This window comes from Leucopleurus acutus (assembly GCF_964270905.1).
Source record: "Leucopleurus acutus genome assembly, chromosome: 2".
In the NCBI taxonomy this organism is placed as follows: Eukaryota; Metazoa; Chordata; class Mammalia; order Artiodactyla; family Delphinidae; genus Leucopleurus; species Leucopleurus acutus.
The window spans coordinates 136,156,372-136,174,689 of NC_139143.1; the positions used below are offsets into that span (position 1 = coordinate 136,156,372).

Genomic DNA, 18,318 nt, shown 5'->3' on the forward strand with positions numbered 1-18,318 from the left:
ATAAATACTTTAATAACTACTGGGAAAAATTCCCACCACCCAAGCTTACCTGTATGCTACATATCCCGGGAACCATTCTATTATCATTGTGGACGATACAGTTTTAATTCTAGAAAGAAACTTATTGGTTCTTGGAACAATACAAATTATGCCTTTTAATTTGTAAATCATTACAGTGAGATCCAATGAAATGAGATGTCAATTGAACAATGACTTTTGATATTGAGTTTGTTTTCTTCCATCTCACAAGTAAATGTGGCCTTTGTTCAACAACATTATACAGAGAAAACATGAGTTAGGAAAGTGAACCCTTTTGTGAAACCTGGGAGTGATACTTTAAAAGAAGTCTACATAGTAAAATGTAATGGCAATAAAACTAAACGCAAACAGTTTCATGTTTAGTCTAGCCTATAGCTGCCAACACATCAAGAGCATGTTGAGGTACGGGGCCACTGCTGATTGCCACGTCATCCCAGAGCAGAAAAAATAAAGCTTACCTGGTCCAGTTGTTAAGGGGGAGCCTGTTCGGGGTGGAGTGGCTGGTACTTGTTTTGGAGGCAGTGGTGGAGGTGCTGCCAGGAGATAAGAAGCCAAGCATTGCTGATCACACTCTCCCTAAGTTACACAGTATTCCCTAGGTAGGCAGGATTGGGGCTTTCGCTCATACTTCTGCTATTGGAAAAGGAATAGCCATTAACAATCCATCTTCTTTAAAATTCAAAGCTAAGGGATTGAAGCAGGACTCATTCAGATTCTTCCATTTTATGATAAGAATTTGTCAAGAGAAAGTCAGATAGTAACAACAATAACACCATCATTTCATTCATTCGTTCCTTTGTTCAATATGCCTCAAGTACCAATGAGGTCCCATGTCCTGTACTAGGAATGAAGGACGTGGGTTTGACTACAACGAGCCTCTGGCCTCAAGGAATTTACTACTGAATGAATGAAGATCGTGGTCACAGGCAATTACTGTCCAGAGTATGATCAAGTACAATGAGGGGCTCAGGGGAGGGTTTTTTTTAATAGAGTCAGGATATGATGGCTTGGATGGAGTCTGGAAAGATTTCTCAAAGTTATATGTCTTAAATTTTGAGTATATTTTTGAAAGACTGGAGCAAAATGATTTGGATCAAGGAAGAATGAACAGATTCCTTTGATGAAATTATAGCTAAAAAAAATCCATGAGATAGAAAAAGTATTGTATTATAGCCCCAACCCAGAGACTCATCCTTCTGAACCGGGCTTGTCACTTTGTGGGCCAAAGTTAAGAATTTCAACAGGTACGCTGTTTTCTTATTCTTTCTTTAAATGTATGTTTTCCTCTCACTGCTATATTCGGTAGATTTGATGAGCTCACTTTTTTCTTCAGGACTTCTTTCCCCAGCCACCTGGAGTAAGGGTTGGGGGCATTCTGGAATAAGTGGAGATGATGGCTCTCTTTGCTTTGAGATGAAATTGCCCTGATCTCCTATCTCAGCTTCTCTCTACCATATGGTATCATTTCTTTTGTTCTCCAATTATCACTCTTTCCTCTCAATGTGTCCTCTCTGTTCTCTGTAGCCTCAGTTGTTCTGTAGGCCTAGCAGAGACCTTATCTGATTTGGTTACCTCTGTGTTGTGCGCTAGCCCATGCCTGGAGAATAGCAGCGTCTTTAGTTCACTTGCTTATCACTCCTACATAAACCTATTGAACGAATGAATGAGCCTGTGGGACGTCAGAAGAAGCTATAGATTCCAAGTTACTTATTCTGCTTTATTTATTACATTATTCCTGTCTCAACCAACTGTCCTAGGTCCCTGTAACTCTAAAGCTTATCAGGATAACATCTCTTCTTAATGTTAAACAGTCCAAATGTGGCTTATGTAGACTTTGTAAGGGTTGCCTAATTTCACTATGCAGGCAGACAGTAAAATGAGTCACTTATTTTTCCAGACAGAGCAGACCCATAACTTACTTCCAGTGGGAAAAGGCCTTGTTAACTTTGGCGACTCCGTGCTTGGATTAATTGGTTGGCCTGGACCCCATATCTCAGGCTGATCTAAAAGAACTGGAAACATAAAAAGAAAATTTCCCAGGGTGAGTTCAAAAAAGAAACGTCCTGAGTTTAGAACTTAAAATTTCAATTTAAAGTTGAGTTTCACAAAATTACTTCTGTCTTCCCTCAGTCCTAGCAAATTAATTTAGAGATGTGTTGTTCCTCATTCTTTTCAAGCAGAGAATGGACATAGGAGCAGAGTGTGTGTGTGTGTGTGTGTGTGCGCGCGCACACACACACACATGTGCGCAGGGGGTGTCTGTGTGTGCACATATAGCTAAATAAAAACTTGCAAAACAGAGCGTCTGCATTCTTTTCCTGGTTGGTCACTTAAGGACATTCTAAATGTCAATACATGTACTGGCTCCTTTCTGGCACCCACTTGAAAATCCAGGCATTACTCCATGGACATTTGTTTTAAGTTGGTTTATTTAAAGTTTGCTATGAATAGGCTTCAAGAATGAAGATGCCTGAATTCTGTACAGCGGTTCCCACCTTTAAAGCATCTTACGGGGTCTTTAAACAATCCTTTTACAGTATGATAAAGAGAAATTAAATTATTCAAAAAATATTTGGTGAACATATTAAGAGAACCAGAAAAATAAATAAGTCCTTAGGCATCTAAAGTAAATCAGGGCAATTAGGTATTAGGCCTAAGGGCACTGAATCTAATATTTCTTCTTTTTTGGTTGTTGCCATGGTAACAATGTAATGAACTATCTCTTCTCAGCACCTATCATGTGCCAGGGTCTGTGTAAGTACTGCTTGTAATTCATTAGGTTGTAAAACAGGCTGGGAAGTCAGTTGGATGTGGATTTGAATCCAGCCTCTATGCTTACTCTAGGACCTTGGGCAATTCGTGTAACCTCTGAACTTCCCTTCCTTCAGTGTAGAGATAATAAGAGCAATCTCAAAGAGTTACTAAAAGGATTAAAGGAGGTAATGTATATAAATATAATGTATATAAAATACATGTAAAACACTTATCACAAGGCCAGTAGCTACTATGATATATTTTAGTCCTCACCTCACCACCATGTGGTTGATATTGAGGAAACCAAAGATTACAGTGATTAAACAACTTGCTCAATCACATACATGGTGAAAGTAGCAGAGCTAAGATCTGATCCCAGGCGTGCATTCCTAACTCCAAAAATATCCACTTTCCTCTCAGGCCTTGTAAACTAGTGATAGAAGAATCAATAAAGAAAGTAAGAGTGAGTAGATAAGAAAAGTAGGTGCAGATATTGGAAGAGCTAGTATGTTCGGTGCAAATGTTGGAACTTTACAGAACTTCAGGGGCTGAAACCACCTAAAGAACAATCAAGACAGGCTCATTGACAAGTTCAGGTGTGTATCTCCTCTCCACCACAAACCTCAATGATGGTCTTAGCTCTGTTTTCTTTTAACATGAAAGCATACATTCTCCAAAGATGTGATGTAGCATTTGGTTTTTTGTAGATGCAGTGTGGGACACCACTTTGATTTTTACGAACTGTTTTCTATTTTGTCTATCAGGTTTATATAATGTTATGGGATTTTTTAATAGGTAGATTCAAATGCAACAAATCAAACCCCACCTTCAGTCACTACACATGACTTTATGTCATGAAAAGTGAGACTGATCACAGATCGGTTAATAAGATAACTGAGAACCTCACCGCAGGGCCACCTTTATTTATGGATTCTAAGTTGTAGACATTTAAATCACTGAAGGACTATTTAGGGATGTTCTTTATACACTTTGCTAACTACATTGTTGAAAAACATTCAGCTGTGGCTGGCTGCTAGCTGTCTTCCAGGATCCATTCTCCATTTCTTCTACAGTTAAAGTTAAGCAGGCCATATGGCACTAAATTCTTTCTGATGGGCTCTGGTTGGAAGTGATGTGTCTCTCTTCCAGGTTTTGCTCTTACAAGAACTGACAGTGAGTTCCATGGGTCCTCCCCTGCCCCCCTTTCTTCTGATGGTGAGAGCTGGAGCAGCCCCCTTGCACCCAGAGATGAAGGCCACATGCGGAGGATAGAGGAGCCACCCAACCAGTCCTACATTGTGTACTTCGAGGCTGTTTACATGAAACAGAAATAAAATTCTATCTTGTTTAATTCACTGTACTTTGGAGTCTCTTTGTCACTGTATCTTAGCCTATTTACTATGCTTTCAAGTCTTGTTGTCCTTAACATTTATATCTAATTTCCTTCACCAATTGGTCCTAGAAAAATCATCTTTGATTGTACATAACCATAGGGGTCTTAAATCAAATGATTTCTATAAAAACATCCCATATTATCAAATATATAGCTGCTGGAGATCCATGCATTGGACATAAATACATTTTAGGAATAGATGAGATCCCTTTCATAAAGAGTTTCTTTTATGTCAGCAAGGTATACATTACTCACAGCCATCCAAAAATGGTTAATGTTTAAAAGTTAAAATATTTAATTTTAGGAATAAATATTTAATAGGTAAACCCAGCAATAACAGCCAAAATGATATTTCTCCCATAACATTTTATTTCTAAGTTGCTAAATGATTTAAGGTCATTCCTGGGTCTTGAACCTGCAAACAGTGTCTATTGTGTGAGTAAGACAATTGACACCTTCACTGATGAGGTCGACAAGAGAGAAAACGTGGTCAAAGAGGCTATATCACAATGACAGTGACTATGATGGGGAATTTGAAGGTCTGGCTCCATAATAATGGCTGTTTGGCTAATAGAACATTTATTCCCCATCCAGTGAGTTGTAGAGATTTGCAGTAATTCTTATTGACCTCTTTTGAAGAGTGAACTTGTTAGCTCTTAGCTACTTCTGGAAGTAAAGTTTCAAATCCTGAAATGCTAGAGGTCTGCAAAGCAAATTCCCATGCTGAGAGCACACCTAGATCAAAACTATCCTTTCATATGAAGATCTGGTGATACATTACAAACATGCCTCAAAACACATTTACTCTAGGTAAGTTATACTTCATTGAAAGGAAAAACAAATCTACAGATATACAGAGTTTTTCCTACCTTCTGTCTTCTGTTCATCAAAAGCTGATTCTAATGGTGGGCCAAAGAGGGGAGCAAGTGCCATGGTGTCATCTGGAGGTTTTCTGCTGAATCACACACATTACAGCAAAACATAGAGAAAGGAAATATTAATGTTAAAAAAGATATAAAGCTTTCAAATATTTTCCACAGTAAGGCCGATGTATGTGTGTGCACTTATGTACATATATATGTATGTACTCAAGCTCCTGAGGGGCTAAAAAGTATATTTATGAAGAGGTCAAATGTTTATGGACAAAAGGATCAGTAGGAGGTAAGATCCCTCATTCTCAACGGGGGCCCAAGGGGCCGGTCCAACAGAAATAAGATGAAGAGAGAAACTCTTTCAAAGCATCTGAGTCTCTATACCTAGAAGAGATTATTAAAGATAACAGTTTATTGCAAAGCACCTTCTTCTCTTAAGATCTCCAAAACCATTTATATCTGTCTTCACCACATCTCTGTGTTGTAGTTAATGTGGGTTTATGATTAGTGAAAGTCAGGCACAGGGAAGTTAAGAAACAAGCCACCAGGAAGTTTGTGTTTGAATAAGAAACTGAGTCTACCAGCTTCTAACTTCCATCCTCCCCTGACCACCCCACACAGTTGACTAATTATAACTTCCTAATACCTTAATACTGCACATTAGAAAAAGAAGAGCATTGAGAAATCAGGGGGGAAAGACAGGTAGTAAGTTAGACGCTCATCCTGTCTACTAATTATTACTTAAACTGATTATTAAAGAAAAGCTGCATAATTATCTCTATTTCTTCCCCAGACCTGATTCCCTTCATTGATCCTCATGAGTTCTGTGTGTGTTGGGGCATAAGAGGTGAAGAGGAGAGGGGAGGGGTTAGAGAAGGAGGGAAAGTTAAAAGGATCCAGCCTTTAGATAGAAATAGGAGTCTTTGGGGGAAACATTGCTTATGTGCACAATACTTACTTATCCCAAGGATTACACAGTGTAAAACACAATGCTTTGCCAAAAACAAAAAACAAAATAGAAGATTCCTTTGGTGTGTGACAGGTAGAACGTATCACAAAATTGTAGCCAGCTAAACAGGCTACTCTTTGTAAGGCAATATAATCATATTTCAGATCAGCATTCCAGACACCAAATGACGTCTTCATGTAGACGTTTAATCCTCTCATTAGTGAGGGGCTCCATATTCTGATAGATGTTACTTTAGATGACTACAGGGTACTTTCCTAAAGATCTCCCTCAGGCTGCACTTAGGAGAAATGATAACATATTTGAAACTGCTGTGACATACACATATGGGCAGGCCCTTTGTTATTAGATGCTGAGACCTTAGCCCAAAGGAGATTTGTTTCATTGTTAACAGTGCATGATGCCTTGCATAAAACACAACTAGTGTTTTTCATGCTCACCTTATGAGTTCTGGAGTTGGTGTGGAACGCCTGGGTCTCGCTATTTCTTCACCTGACGCACAGGACAAAGGGAATTTTTAGGCATATTTTTACCATGTTTTTTCTTTTATGTCTTATGAGCTATGTTTGGAAACACTTAGAGATTTAAGTCCCATCAATAAGCAACTCCATGTGAAAACTTTGCAAAACAAACCCAGAAAACAAACCTTCTCCCCTGGCAATGCAACAGCCATATATTAGGCATATGTAGTAGCATTTTCTTTGGCATTTATAAAACTAGTTAACCAGGGAATTACCATGATAAGCCAGCAAATGGAAGATGTGTACACTGTAGAGCTTAGTAGAATAGCACACCATTCTTTCAATGCCTGCTGCCTTGATCAGTTCTGCTTTTCAATTACCATAAGAGAATACTAAGCCAGGCCATATGTACATAGTGCATGAATCCAGCATTCTCTGCCTGTTCTTTTCTTGAAATGCCAAGAAAATGTTATACCTTTAACTAGGAACCATTCATTTAAAATTTCCTAGAACGTGCTGTATGCAGCAGAAGAAAATCATGCCACATGTATATTATTTCATATCGCTTTGGTTTACTAAGATTTTCACATCAAATAACACAAAAATGGGTAAGTTGCATCTACCTTCAGTTCCTTCAGCCCTCCTCCTCTCCCTACCCCAATCAGCAAACACACACTTGATTAAATTCATTTCTAAAGTCAAATGATACAGTAAGAGTTGACAAATATAGGAAGAAAATAGCAATGTTTACCCCAAAACATATTCACTTTCAGGATCTAAACATTAGTCATTCAGAACCCACAGAGCCCTTTTATCATTACAAGATTTCTTTTATCATTACAAGATTTCTTTGCTGTAAGAGTAAGACATTTGTAAGCCTTAAAAATCAAGCCCAAGAGTGTATAAGTCGAATGTATATATGCTCCAAGATCCAAGGAACTGTTCCTTCTTTTAAATCGTACTCTATTTCTGGTAGCTAAGATATACTTACTGGATAAGTTCCTTTTAATTGCACCCTAGAATTAGAAATAGACACTATAAGGTTTAAGACCACATATATGTTATGTACAATATGTATATTTCTGTCATTTCAATTAAACTGAACTCAAAGAAATGCAGTTGGGGAAAAATGAATTTTTTGTCAGAATTGCATTCAAGTTGGAAATTGTAGACACACACATATAAATCAATTTTTCATTTTATTCAAAGATTACAGAGAGGAAAGAGAGTAAACAATAAGTCTTCCAAACCAGAAGAAAACCCTTACCTGGGTAGATTTGGTAAATTAAAGCAAATATTGAATAGTCTATTTTAAAAAAACCCTTGAAATCTAGCAGTCAAGAAAGTAAATCCATGTTTAACTTATGTTTAATGTTTAAAAATTACAGACTGTATGAGGAGTACTCTCTGCTCTTATCAGATGGGGTCCATAAATTGCTTGTAGAAACAGTCATTAGTTACGAATGCAATTTTTAAAGATACACGTGGGAAATGTTAAAAAGAAGGAAAATTTGAAGGTATTACCACTGAGTGCGCTGCTCTATTCAGGGAACCAGAGAATTCCATTCTTTCCCACCTGCCCTTCCTACCCCAATTTCTTTCACTTGCCTGCCATGGGGGCACCAACCTATCAATTGGGTGTCAATCGGGTGTCATTCCTTTAGCTCAAGGCACTGTGATTCTATAGGAATGACAATTTCCCTGTCAGGAATAATCTGAGAAGGTCATTTTCAGATTTATAAGGCCCTAGGAGAAAATTATTTTGACAACAGAAGATTGATTCAAGTTTTGATTCAAAACTGCTGTGAAAGGTCCTTAGCATGTGATGCTTCCAGAAAAGCAGACCACTAGAAGTGTGGCCTCATAAGATGGGACATGGCTTGGCTGGGCCTCCTTAGGAGAATGACAGGGGCAGAGTTCAGGTTGGGGAAGTGGAAGTATAATAAAGTTTTCAAAAGGGTATGACTATGAGTTTGGTGGGTGATAATCAAACACATTTTTTTATACTTTCCTACTTTGGTGAAGGCTCAACATGGTGGTCACAGATGTTTTCTTCTCTCAAATGATAACATAAACAACTCAGGACAAGATGTAGCACCTCTGTAACAGACCTATATAAGAAGGTTCTTTCCCTCTTTCCTAAGGATTTATCAGAATTTTGTCTCATTTTGAACTCATTTACAATTGAGGAGCAGTTTCAGACTGAATAAGATCCACTAGATGTTTTTTAGTGACTTGCATGTATGTGCTATATAGAGATTATTATACATTATTAGTAAAAACTTTTTAATAAATATTTTATTTATTTTAATAGATAAACACTTTAAATCAGTACGTGTAAGTTAACATGTTCATTTAAATTAATAAATATTTAAAGCAAATATGATCATTTAAATCAGTTATGGTCATTATAGGAGTTTTGATGTGGGTTGGCTTTTGGAAAATAAGACTCTGTAGACAAAATAATAAGAGAACAAATTGTTTAAATGGAGTTAAAATGTTTTTCTAGGTTGGAGAGCCTCAGATTGTCAGATTTTTATTAATAAAGTCTGAAGGAAAAGATCAGGTGGAAGCGTTAGGTCCAAGTAGTCAATCACGAAGTTGACACTGAGGGAATAGGACCTACCTAGTATAGTGAGACCTGAAATTCAGGAGTTAGGGGACCCCAGAAGCTGTATTGAAGACCTTTTGGTCTCTGTCTTACCCCTTTATTTATAATGTAATATTCATGAAACCAAGAAAGATACAAAGCTTCTTTGGTGTTCATTGGTATTCATCATTTCCCGGTGTATCAATTCATTTGATAGATGTTTATTGTTGAGAGGCACTAGACAAGAAGCCTCTGTAATATTTTATTAAATATTCCGTATGAATGAACAATCATCAGTGAAGAGGAAGAAAGACATGGCAGAAATATGCAAGAAAACCGTTGTTTAGAAATTAGAAAGAATAAAATCATATCAATTTAGAAAGGAACAGATGTTCAAACAATAAGCAGGAAACCATTAGCAACAGAAAAGAAAGTCCCGTTGTCCCATGATCCGGCATACAGATTTTGATGGCCTTGCTATCGAAACAGGACAACGCTAGAACAAGGTTAAGGTGAAGTCGACCACATAAAGCACATTCAGGAAAAAAGCCTATTGAATCCTGAAACCTTCTCCTCCCCAAGCGACCACATTTTCTTCCTTTCAAGGACTGTCTTTATAGGTAGACTGTGAATAGACTTCCTGCATTTTGCCTTAGTTAATTCACTCTTTTTCTTTTTTTTAAAAAAGGAGTAACTTGTCATAATCTGAGCTGTGACCCCACTGCTGGATTGGAATCAGCCACATAGTCCCTGTAGGTGTTATCTTTGATCATCAACTACATGGCTTAAACAGAGAACCACAGCTTGTCAGCTGGCGCAGAGTATTTGTCTCAAGTAGTAATTGACTGATCAAATTGGCATAGGCCTACTTTCTGACAGCATTGTTTCAGTTCCATTTCCTCTCTCAAGAGACTGACTGGGCAGGTCCAGGTCATTTCAAACATAGCAAAGTCTCTTCTTCTTGCTGCCGCAAATTTATCACACTGAGGAAAATAACAGATTTACTTTGAGCAATGCAAACTAATACTGATTTGCCTTCAGTGATGAATATATATGTGACAGCCTAGAAAGATTGACTTGAAAGTACGTCTCTTCCTCCCAAGATAGAAATTATGATTGTGTATGACTGTATATCAGTACACTGAACAATTTGAGTTATGGTCCAGGGACTTATGTTAAATTCAGGCTTAAAAACAATGTGGTTTACAAATTCTTTCCTTACTTGCCTTACAGTTTTCTTATTCTTTATTATCACCTTGCTATAAATTTCTATGGTGATTTCTGGACAATCTCCAGCCCTTGTACACACACACACACACACACACACACACACACACACACCACGTTTTTTACATTTAGCACTAGGAGTTGGGGTACCTATGTATTAGTTTAATTTGTTATGGAAAAGTGCTCTGATGATCCTAAAACATGCTCTTGAGACATATAAGACCAGAGACTTTCAGCCACTAAACCTAATTCATCTGCCTCGTTCATACTGGGTTATCATAAATTTAACAAGAAGCCAACCTGGCCACCTTGCCTAAGCAAGAATTATCTCTATACATGTTTAAGGTAAAAATGTTGAGGATTCTTACCGGGCTGCGCCTCTGTGATCAGCAAAAAGGAAGAGAGAACAGACACCTAGTCAGAGAATGATGGATCAGTCAACAGGCTTGGGTAATAGAAGATTTCATAAACAGCTAACTAAACACACACTCCAGGTAATCAGGCCAAAGGAAGACAGGCAGTCATTGTGTTTGTGGCTTATTTAAACCATAATGAGGTTTTGGAGAACCTTAAGGAGAATCTATCCATTGCATAATATAGCTTTGCTAATGAGGATGTACTGGTTTCAGTTATGGGTACATACAGACAAAGCAGAAACATACAAGAAAATTTTACTGATAGATTTAAATGTCTTGTCATACGGAGTTTTTCTTCATATTGTTTGAAGAGGGGAGTTTTAGAAACTGGGTAGTACAGAGAAAACTGTTTCCCCACACAAAAGGGTGTTAGCAAACATCATAGACATGATGCATTTCCCACATAATTCAGGCTTTAATCGGAGCCTCCAAAAATCAGAGAGCAGGATTAGAGACACCTCTTCTTTGCCTGGCTCTTCTCTTTAGTGTTCTGTGGAATGAGTGCGGATGAGGACTTTTTTAAAGTATATGTTCTTGGCCTGGTGTGATTTGGGCAGCCTCACCCAATGGGTAGAATGTGGTGGGGAAGATAAGGAGCTCCTGACAAGCACAGGTGTGAATGATGAAAATTGTCCAGCACCAATAAAACACTGGTGGACCAGATGATGCCTGGAAAAACACAAAATGCTGACCTACGACTTTTTTCTTTCACTCCTCAAACCTTGATCATGGCTGCTATCAATTTACCCCAACAATCTCTGGTTGCTCTCCCTCTTTGGGCTTTTTCTGTAGCAACAAGAGTGACTATGATGTGAGTAGGGAAAGAGCTGTTGCTCAGTTTCTCTTTCAGGATATGGGCTAGCTTGTGAATTCACCAGAGGCTACCTGGGAGGGACCCAGTATCAGCCAAATTCCAAAATCCAAGCAAGAAGCACAAACACAAAAGTATCTAGCAGGTTGCTTAAATGAAAAAGATGATTCTACCCTCCATAACATAGACAAGAAACAAAAACCTATAGTCTTTTATACCTACTCCAGTCTATTTTACTTGTAATATTTTAGATATTATTATTTGCCATATTTTTCCAGTTCTGTTCCATACGGATCCCATCTTTCTTATAAATCTGTCTATATGCATGGATGCAATTTAAATGAAATTAGAAAAAGGACACATTAATATGTATTTCTGGGCTTACATTCTTTTACTGACGAATTCATACTGTGTTTTGAGAGAAATCCAAGCACTCTTTTATATATTTAGACTTTATAATTCTTTAATGACCAGGCTAAAGTTCTTCACTAAAGAAGATGTGGGCATTTATGATTTTGCTTTAATTGCATGTCAAACATTTCCTTCTTAAAAGCAGCATAAAATACAGCAAAGAGGGGATTAAAAGTGACACAATTTCCCCCAAGATGATTATGAGAAATAATGCAAAATAAAATGTGTATTGCAACCATATAGAGGCAGAACCTTAAATTCAATAAACTTTGTTAAGATTATAGAGAACAACACTGTTCAAAATAATTTCAATTATATAAATTCACCCAAATTAAGTCCAGTGAATTAAAAACCTATATATTTTAATCAATAGTTCCTGTTTGTATTTTTTCTAGTAAAAGATAACATGAAAAAAAGGAACATCAAGGAACATCTGTTGAAATTCATGTAGTCACAGGCTTATTAACCAAAAGCCAGAAGACCCAGCTAAAAGCTATGGAAAGGTCAGACCCAGAAAACCTCAAGGTCCACAATTAAAAGTGATCTGAAACCTGCAAAATAAAAGGAATTCCAGAAGTCAAATTGAAGGGCTTTCTATACACTAATTATCACCATTAAGGAGTATAAAGCAGTTGTAGGTTCTGCTGAACACGGACAGCAAAATCATTATCCGCCAGGAGGGGAGAGCCTTTCCTTTTAAAAGTTTTATTTTACTCTTTCTCCTGTCATTTCCCAGGAACTTTGAGGCCTTTAGCATTCTATCTTTGTTCTACCAATGTATAGAATTTGCTTCAAAGGCGGAAGGAAACATTCAGTATCTGATCTTGATATATTCTGTAAGCTGAACACTCTCCATGTTAAATCACAAACTCAAAAGCTTGCAGGGCAAGGAGCAGGGGTGCTGTGCACGAGGGAATGAGAGTTTCACAAAGCTTTGGTGAAATGGCCACAACTTAGGGGCCCCATGCTTGCAGCACAAAAATATGGGCCTAATGCTGCCAGATCTTCAGTGTTGTCAGAGAAGACGCATATCTTGATTTTTTTTTAACTTCAAAGATTCTGGCTTTTAAATGGCATTAAAATTGTTTTTAACTGCATGACCAAACAAAACATCTATTCAGTTGTTCAGAATCTGCAGGTGGCCAATTTGTCTCTGATTGCAGACATTTGTATCACACATAATAAGCTCTCAGCAAGTTTTTTTTAATCTACTGTTATTATTATTTCACCTGATTACTCAAACAGGGATTTTGCAATTGGTCTATTTGTTTTCTGAACAAATTTCTTGTGTTCCTAATTAAACATTAATTGCTCAATTCCTTGACTTCTCTTGACCTTCTGATGCATTCTGGACAAGGTATTGAAAAATATTTTATTTTCCCCTCTATTTTTATCTTGATGTTCAACTTAGAGATAAGTCTTAGCTTGTATTTTGAGGCTATTTTCAAAGTGGGTATGATTTGGTCACTAGAATGAAGATCTTCGGTCAGAACATTTTGCATTTCTAAAATTTATATACTTGGCTATATGAATACGCCTTCCTAAAAGAAAATACTTCAGTAAATGTCCTCACAGCACCCACAGTGTCCTTACCCACACCAGCTTTGTTTTGTTATTTTTCTGCACAAAGGATTAATTTAAATTCAGCTAAGTAGGCTAACTTAGTCTTTGCCAATGCGGGTAAGTGTTTTAAGATATTTATAAAAAGAAGTAACCAAACACAATCTGTCCGGCTTGTCAAAGTCACTAAATAACCAACCTCAGGTTTTGAAGCTTTACAACATCCTCATTTGCTAAAATTCAGTGCAATAGGGAAACAGAGGAAAATACGTGTAAAGCCACAAAGCACCCAACAAATATTATTTTTATACAGTCTAGTCATAGCAAATTCAGTCATTCATGGTAGTGAATTTTCTAGGAAAGAATTAGAATATATGATGATTATGTTTATTATTATGGTTCTAACCAGTTTCTTATTTGCTTTCAAATGTTTCAGGGTGAAGATAACCTCTCTGGCAAGCACCTATTTGATGTCCCCACCCCCGCCAACTTTTGTGTTTGTCTATATTTAAATTTGTTCCCATATCTATTACAAGTCAGATGACTGTGAATGCCTGCCAGATCCAATAGGACTTGGTAGAGATGATCTTCCGAAATTCCATTTAGGAAGAGACACAAAGAGCCTATTACTAACCAAGATATCACTAAAAGTTGACTGGTTTGAATGCAACAATGTGGGCATTGCCAAAGAAAAACGAGGCAGGGGAGCAGGAGAAGAACTCATCCTTAGAGGCACAGCTAACAATGCAAAGGAGTACTTGTAGTTGAAACTGCTGTAAGAACAACAGGAGGAAAACCAATGAGGAACAAAGAGTTTTTAAAGCACCAAGGATAAATTTCAGACTACGTAGTCCTGTCAATATTTGAAGTGGCCAAATCTGGATAATTCAGAGAAAGATTCAGGGTCAAAGAGAATAAATGAAATGGGCAAAATACTGTTGACTGAAGAAAAAAAAGCACAACGCGAGAGTTGTGAGTTAAGTTTTATTTGGGGCAAAGTGAGGACTATAGCCTGGGAGACAGCATTTCCGATAGCTCTGAGAAACTGCTCCAAAGAGGTAGGGGGGCAGGTCAGTGTACATGTGATTTTGGTGAAGGGGGAGCACATGCAGTCAGGCACATAGTTTTTGCAGAAGGTTGCTGCTAGTCATGAGGAGCAGCCATCACCATGAAGGATTTTAGTGCTTTTCTATATATGAAGAGATGCAACAGTTGGGCTCATAAAATCTTCTCCTGAAAATATCTAACCATCTGAAGTTCTGCCAGTTTTTCCCAGAGCACGGATTGCCTCATTCCTGATCTCCACCCTGAACTCCTTTCAGGGAGTGTTGAAGGTCAGCAGCTGCAGTGGCTCATAATTTAATCCTTGTAGAGGTAGATGGAAAGTACCAATTTATAGTTGGCAATACAAAGAAAGGTTGCTGAAGCGCACCAACGATATGTATGTCACATAGCATGTGGCCCAGAGTTGACTCGCAGTTACACAGAAGTGGGCCATTCAATTTAGTAATAGTAATAGTTACAATTGTACTAATTTTATTTTTGGAAGCAATGTCATTGGGTCCATATTTTGACAAGTTGTAATATTTTGATTCTGTCTTTTGTTCTTCCTGTGTCTTCTGTTCTTCCTTCCTCAAAAAATCACATGAAATTGTTACCAGTACATTTCCTGCATGTGGTACAGAGACTGCCAGGCTTGGGTCAATGGGCAGGATGGGAGGTTTAGCAATAATTACAGCATCCACTTAGGTGAGGTCAACAGACAACCAACTACTTCTCGGTGTGTGTTAACATGGAAACACAATATTTTCATATTTTCCACTGGAGAGGTCACGTGTGTCAGCCACGCATTAGCATCCTGTTCCCATAAATTAGGCAGCTGAGACAAGAACAGTGCATTTTTTTTTTTTTTTAGTAGATCTGTTTCATTGCTGCTCTTAAAAAAAAAAAAAAAGATGTAGGTACACCCTAACAGATCTGTACTGCCACTGAAAATCACCCTGGTGTTTAAAAGGACAATATAAGAGGTATTTTGCACTTTATAAAGATCTTCTTTTTCTGTCTCTGACAACTTCAGAAGGGGATAATTTTTCTGATTAATTGAAAAAAAAAAAAGAAGAAAACAAGACAACTTCCCTTTCCTAGGCCAGCTTCACAAGCATCACTCAGGATGCTATCATGTTGTACATTCAAAGAAAATTTAACAAAGAAATGTTTGCCTAGCTCATGGTAAATATATGTAGCTTGACTAGCCCAAGTGGAAGCTGCAATAAATGAAACTTACTACTAAAATATTTGAACATATGCCTGTGATTGAGGCAGAGGTGAATCTTTACAAAATTACCCTGTGGCCCTTAATAACAGGTTTGGAAAATCACTTAGCAACCAGCTTCCTTTTATCCCCATGGGGCATAATTAGACTGTGTCCTGGTTCACAAAGGTTTGTTTTTAAAATTCAGAATCTTGTTTAGGTGTTAAACACAGTCAGTCATTAGATATGCAGATGATGAAAATGAACAGAGTAAACAATGTTTGGCCAAGATGTAGAAAGGATTTGTTGTTTCTTACCGGACTTTTCCTCTAAAAGCGTAGGCATGAGGAGGAAAAATAAAGAGAAAATGAAAGAGGTGAAATATTCAAGAAGATACCACTCAAGGCTCAGAATAACCTTACTTAAAGCAGCTCTCTAAGGCATGGCTTTTGTAAATGCTTCCTGTGTATGTCTGATATAGTCATACCCAGGCTGCCAGCTTTATACCACCCCAAAACATGCCGCTTGGCCATACTGATTGTTTTGAGCTGTAGGCACTTGAAAACAGCAAAATCAGGAGAGACTTTCTATGAACAACCCTAATCTGCCTAAACATAAATCTTCCAATTGTCATAAGGGTTTCACCAACCAGGAAGGATGGACTCAACATAGGAGTGGAGACCAGAAATCAACACCATACCCAGACAAACTCTGTCACAAACTATCATATTTCCCATCTATGCTTCCAAGGGTCCATTCATCTTCCCTAAATTACTCTCCCTTAAGAAGCCTCCATCCCTCTCCCTTTTCCCTGTTAAGACGGTATTTAATCCTGAATTCTGAAGACATCTCTTCGAGTTACTCAATTTTCCTGAGTGTTTGCCAGGTATACAGGAAGAGACATGTTAATAAACTTATGTTCGTTTTCCTCTTGTTAATTCTGTCTTTTTGCTGAAGAGTCCCAGCTGAAAACCTAAGACGGGTTGAGGTAGTTTTGCCTCCTGTCCAAGCTCAAGTGATAGAGGACATAGGTGTGGTCTCCATTTGAGCACATTCTAAGCTCTCTTTTGAATGGTTTACTTTTATCAAATAGATTTGTACTTTCAAAATAGAGAATTATGCTTTGTAATATTGAAATGAGCGGGAAAATTCCATGAATGCATTGCAGCCAAGCATGAAACTAAAATGTGAGATTTTCCCAAAATTCTAACCTTGTCAGGGAACCTGGTACCTAGTATCTTCTCCCAAGATACTCTGGCTAGAACCATCAGTTTTTCCATCCCATCCTTCATTTGTCCCCACCCCGCATTGGGCAATGACAAATTATTTTCCTGGTGAGTGGTCCCTGGCCCCTGGGAATGCTCTTTTCTTTCCTCCACAACTGCCTTAATGAGGACTTCATTTCTTGCTGACAGTAGTACTCTACCAAGCTCCTCCATATTTCATCTCCTAAATCCATCCTTTGTACCATCCCTAGAATTATTTTCCAAAAATAGTGAAGTCAAGGTATTACTCTGCCCTGCAAAAACCGCTCTATTATTCAGAAAATAGAATGCAACCTCCATTCTGTAATTTAATGCCTTTGTGATGGGCTTCATCTTACCTTCACTCCCTCGTCTTCCACTGTTGTCTGTATGAAGCCTACACTTATCTGCAGACACTCCTTCTCGTCTCCTGAACTTGTACACTCACACTTCCCTGCCTTCTGCTCAAGCTGCTTCTTCAGCCTTGATGCCTTTTCCCTCCCTCTCAATTACCATCTTACTTATTCTTCAGGGCCAGTAACATTTCCTCTATGAGGGCCTTGCCCAAGGGCCTTTCCAATGAGAATAAATTGTTCCCTGGCATTTATTAGCCTCAGAGAAAACAGAGGTACAAATGGGTAGTATATATTTTTGCAGTTCTTATTTTGTTCTGTATTATTTAGATGTCTGCATTCGATTATTAGCTCCCAGTAATGGTTATGAATAACCTCTGTCTAGCCCCAAACAGAGTGCAAGTCACACTGTAGGCACTCAAAGCATGTCTATGAATTTTATTTTTGTGGTCATTAAAACATTATACAAATGTTTGAAGCATAGTGTCTTTTAAAATATAGAAAGATGGGGGGCTTCCCTGGTGGCGCAGTGGTTGGGAGTCCGCCTGCCGATGCAGGGGACACGGGTTCGTGCCCCGGTCCGGGAAGATCCCACATGCCGCAGAGCGGCTGGGCCCGTGAGCCATGGCTGCTGAGCCTGCGCGTCCGGAGCCTGTGCTCCGCAACGAGAGAGGCCACAGCAGTGAGAGGCCCGCGTACCGCAAAAAAAAGAAAAAGAAAAAGAAAATATAGAAAGACGAATTGCTCTCTGAAATAAGGCTGAATTGTATATAATATATAGCCCAAGGGATATGGCCCCAGTTGTAATGGTTCCTTCACCAGCTCCTATAAATGTGTCACTTAGCTCCTATTTAACTGCTGATCTTTCTGCCCATTAGTGACCTCAGGGGCTGATATGTGTTACCAAGGCTCCAAGGAATTGGCACAGCTTTGCACAAACACTGGTGTAAAGCTATGTGACCAGCTCTC

The 18,318-nt window shown here is 38.3% G+C and overlaps 1 protein-coding gene across 1 annotated transcript in view; it reads right to left on the reverse strand.

The window, feature by feature from the left end:
- The window catches only part of SGIP1 (SH3GL interacting endocytic adaptor 1), a gene marked incomplete at its 3' end in the record, with an annotated part of 156,269 nt that overhangs the window by 10,256 nt on the left and 127,695 nt on the right, over positions 1-18,318 (reverse strand). Inside the window, exons 7-13 of the mRNA XM_082833876.1 lie at positions 16,070-16,081; positions 10,672-10,683; positions 7,478-7,502; positions 6,466-6,517; positions 5,056-5,141; positions 1,959-2,051; positions 498-572 (exon numbers count right to left, since the gene is read on the reverse strand). Coding sequence (XP_082690002.1) covers positions 498-572; positions 1,959-2,051; positions 5,056-5,141; positions 6,466-6,517; positions 7,478-7,502; positions 10,672-10,683; positions 16,070-16,081 — 355 coding nt within the window. The remainder of the gene's footprint in view (positions 1-497; positions 573-1,958; positions 2,052-5,055; positions 5,142-6,465; positions 6,518-7,477; positions 7,503-10,671; positions 10,684-16,069; positions 16,082-18,318) is intronic.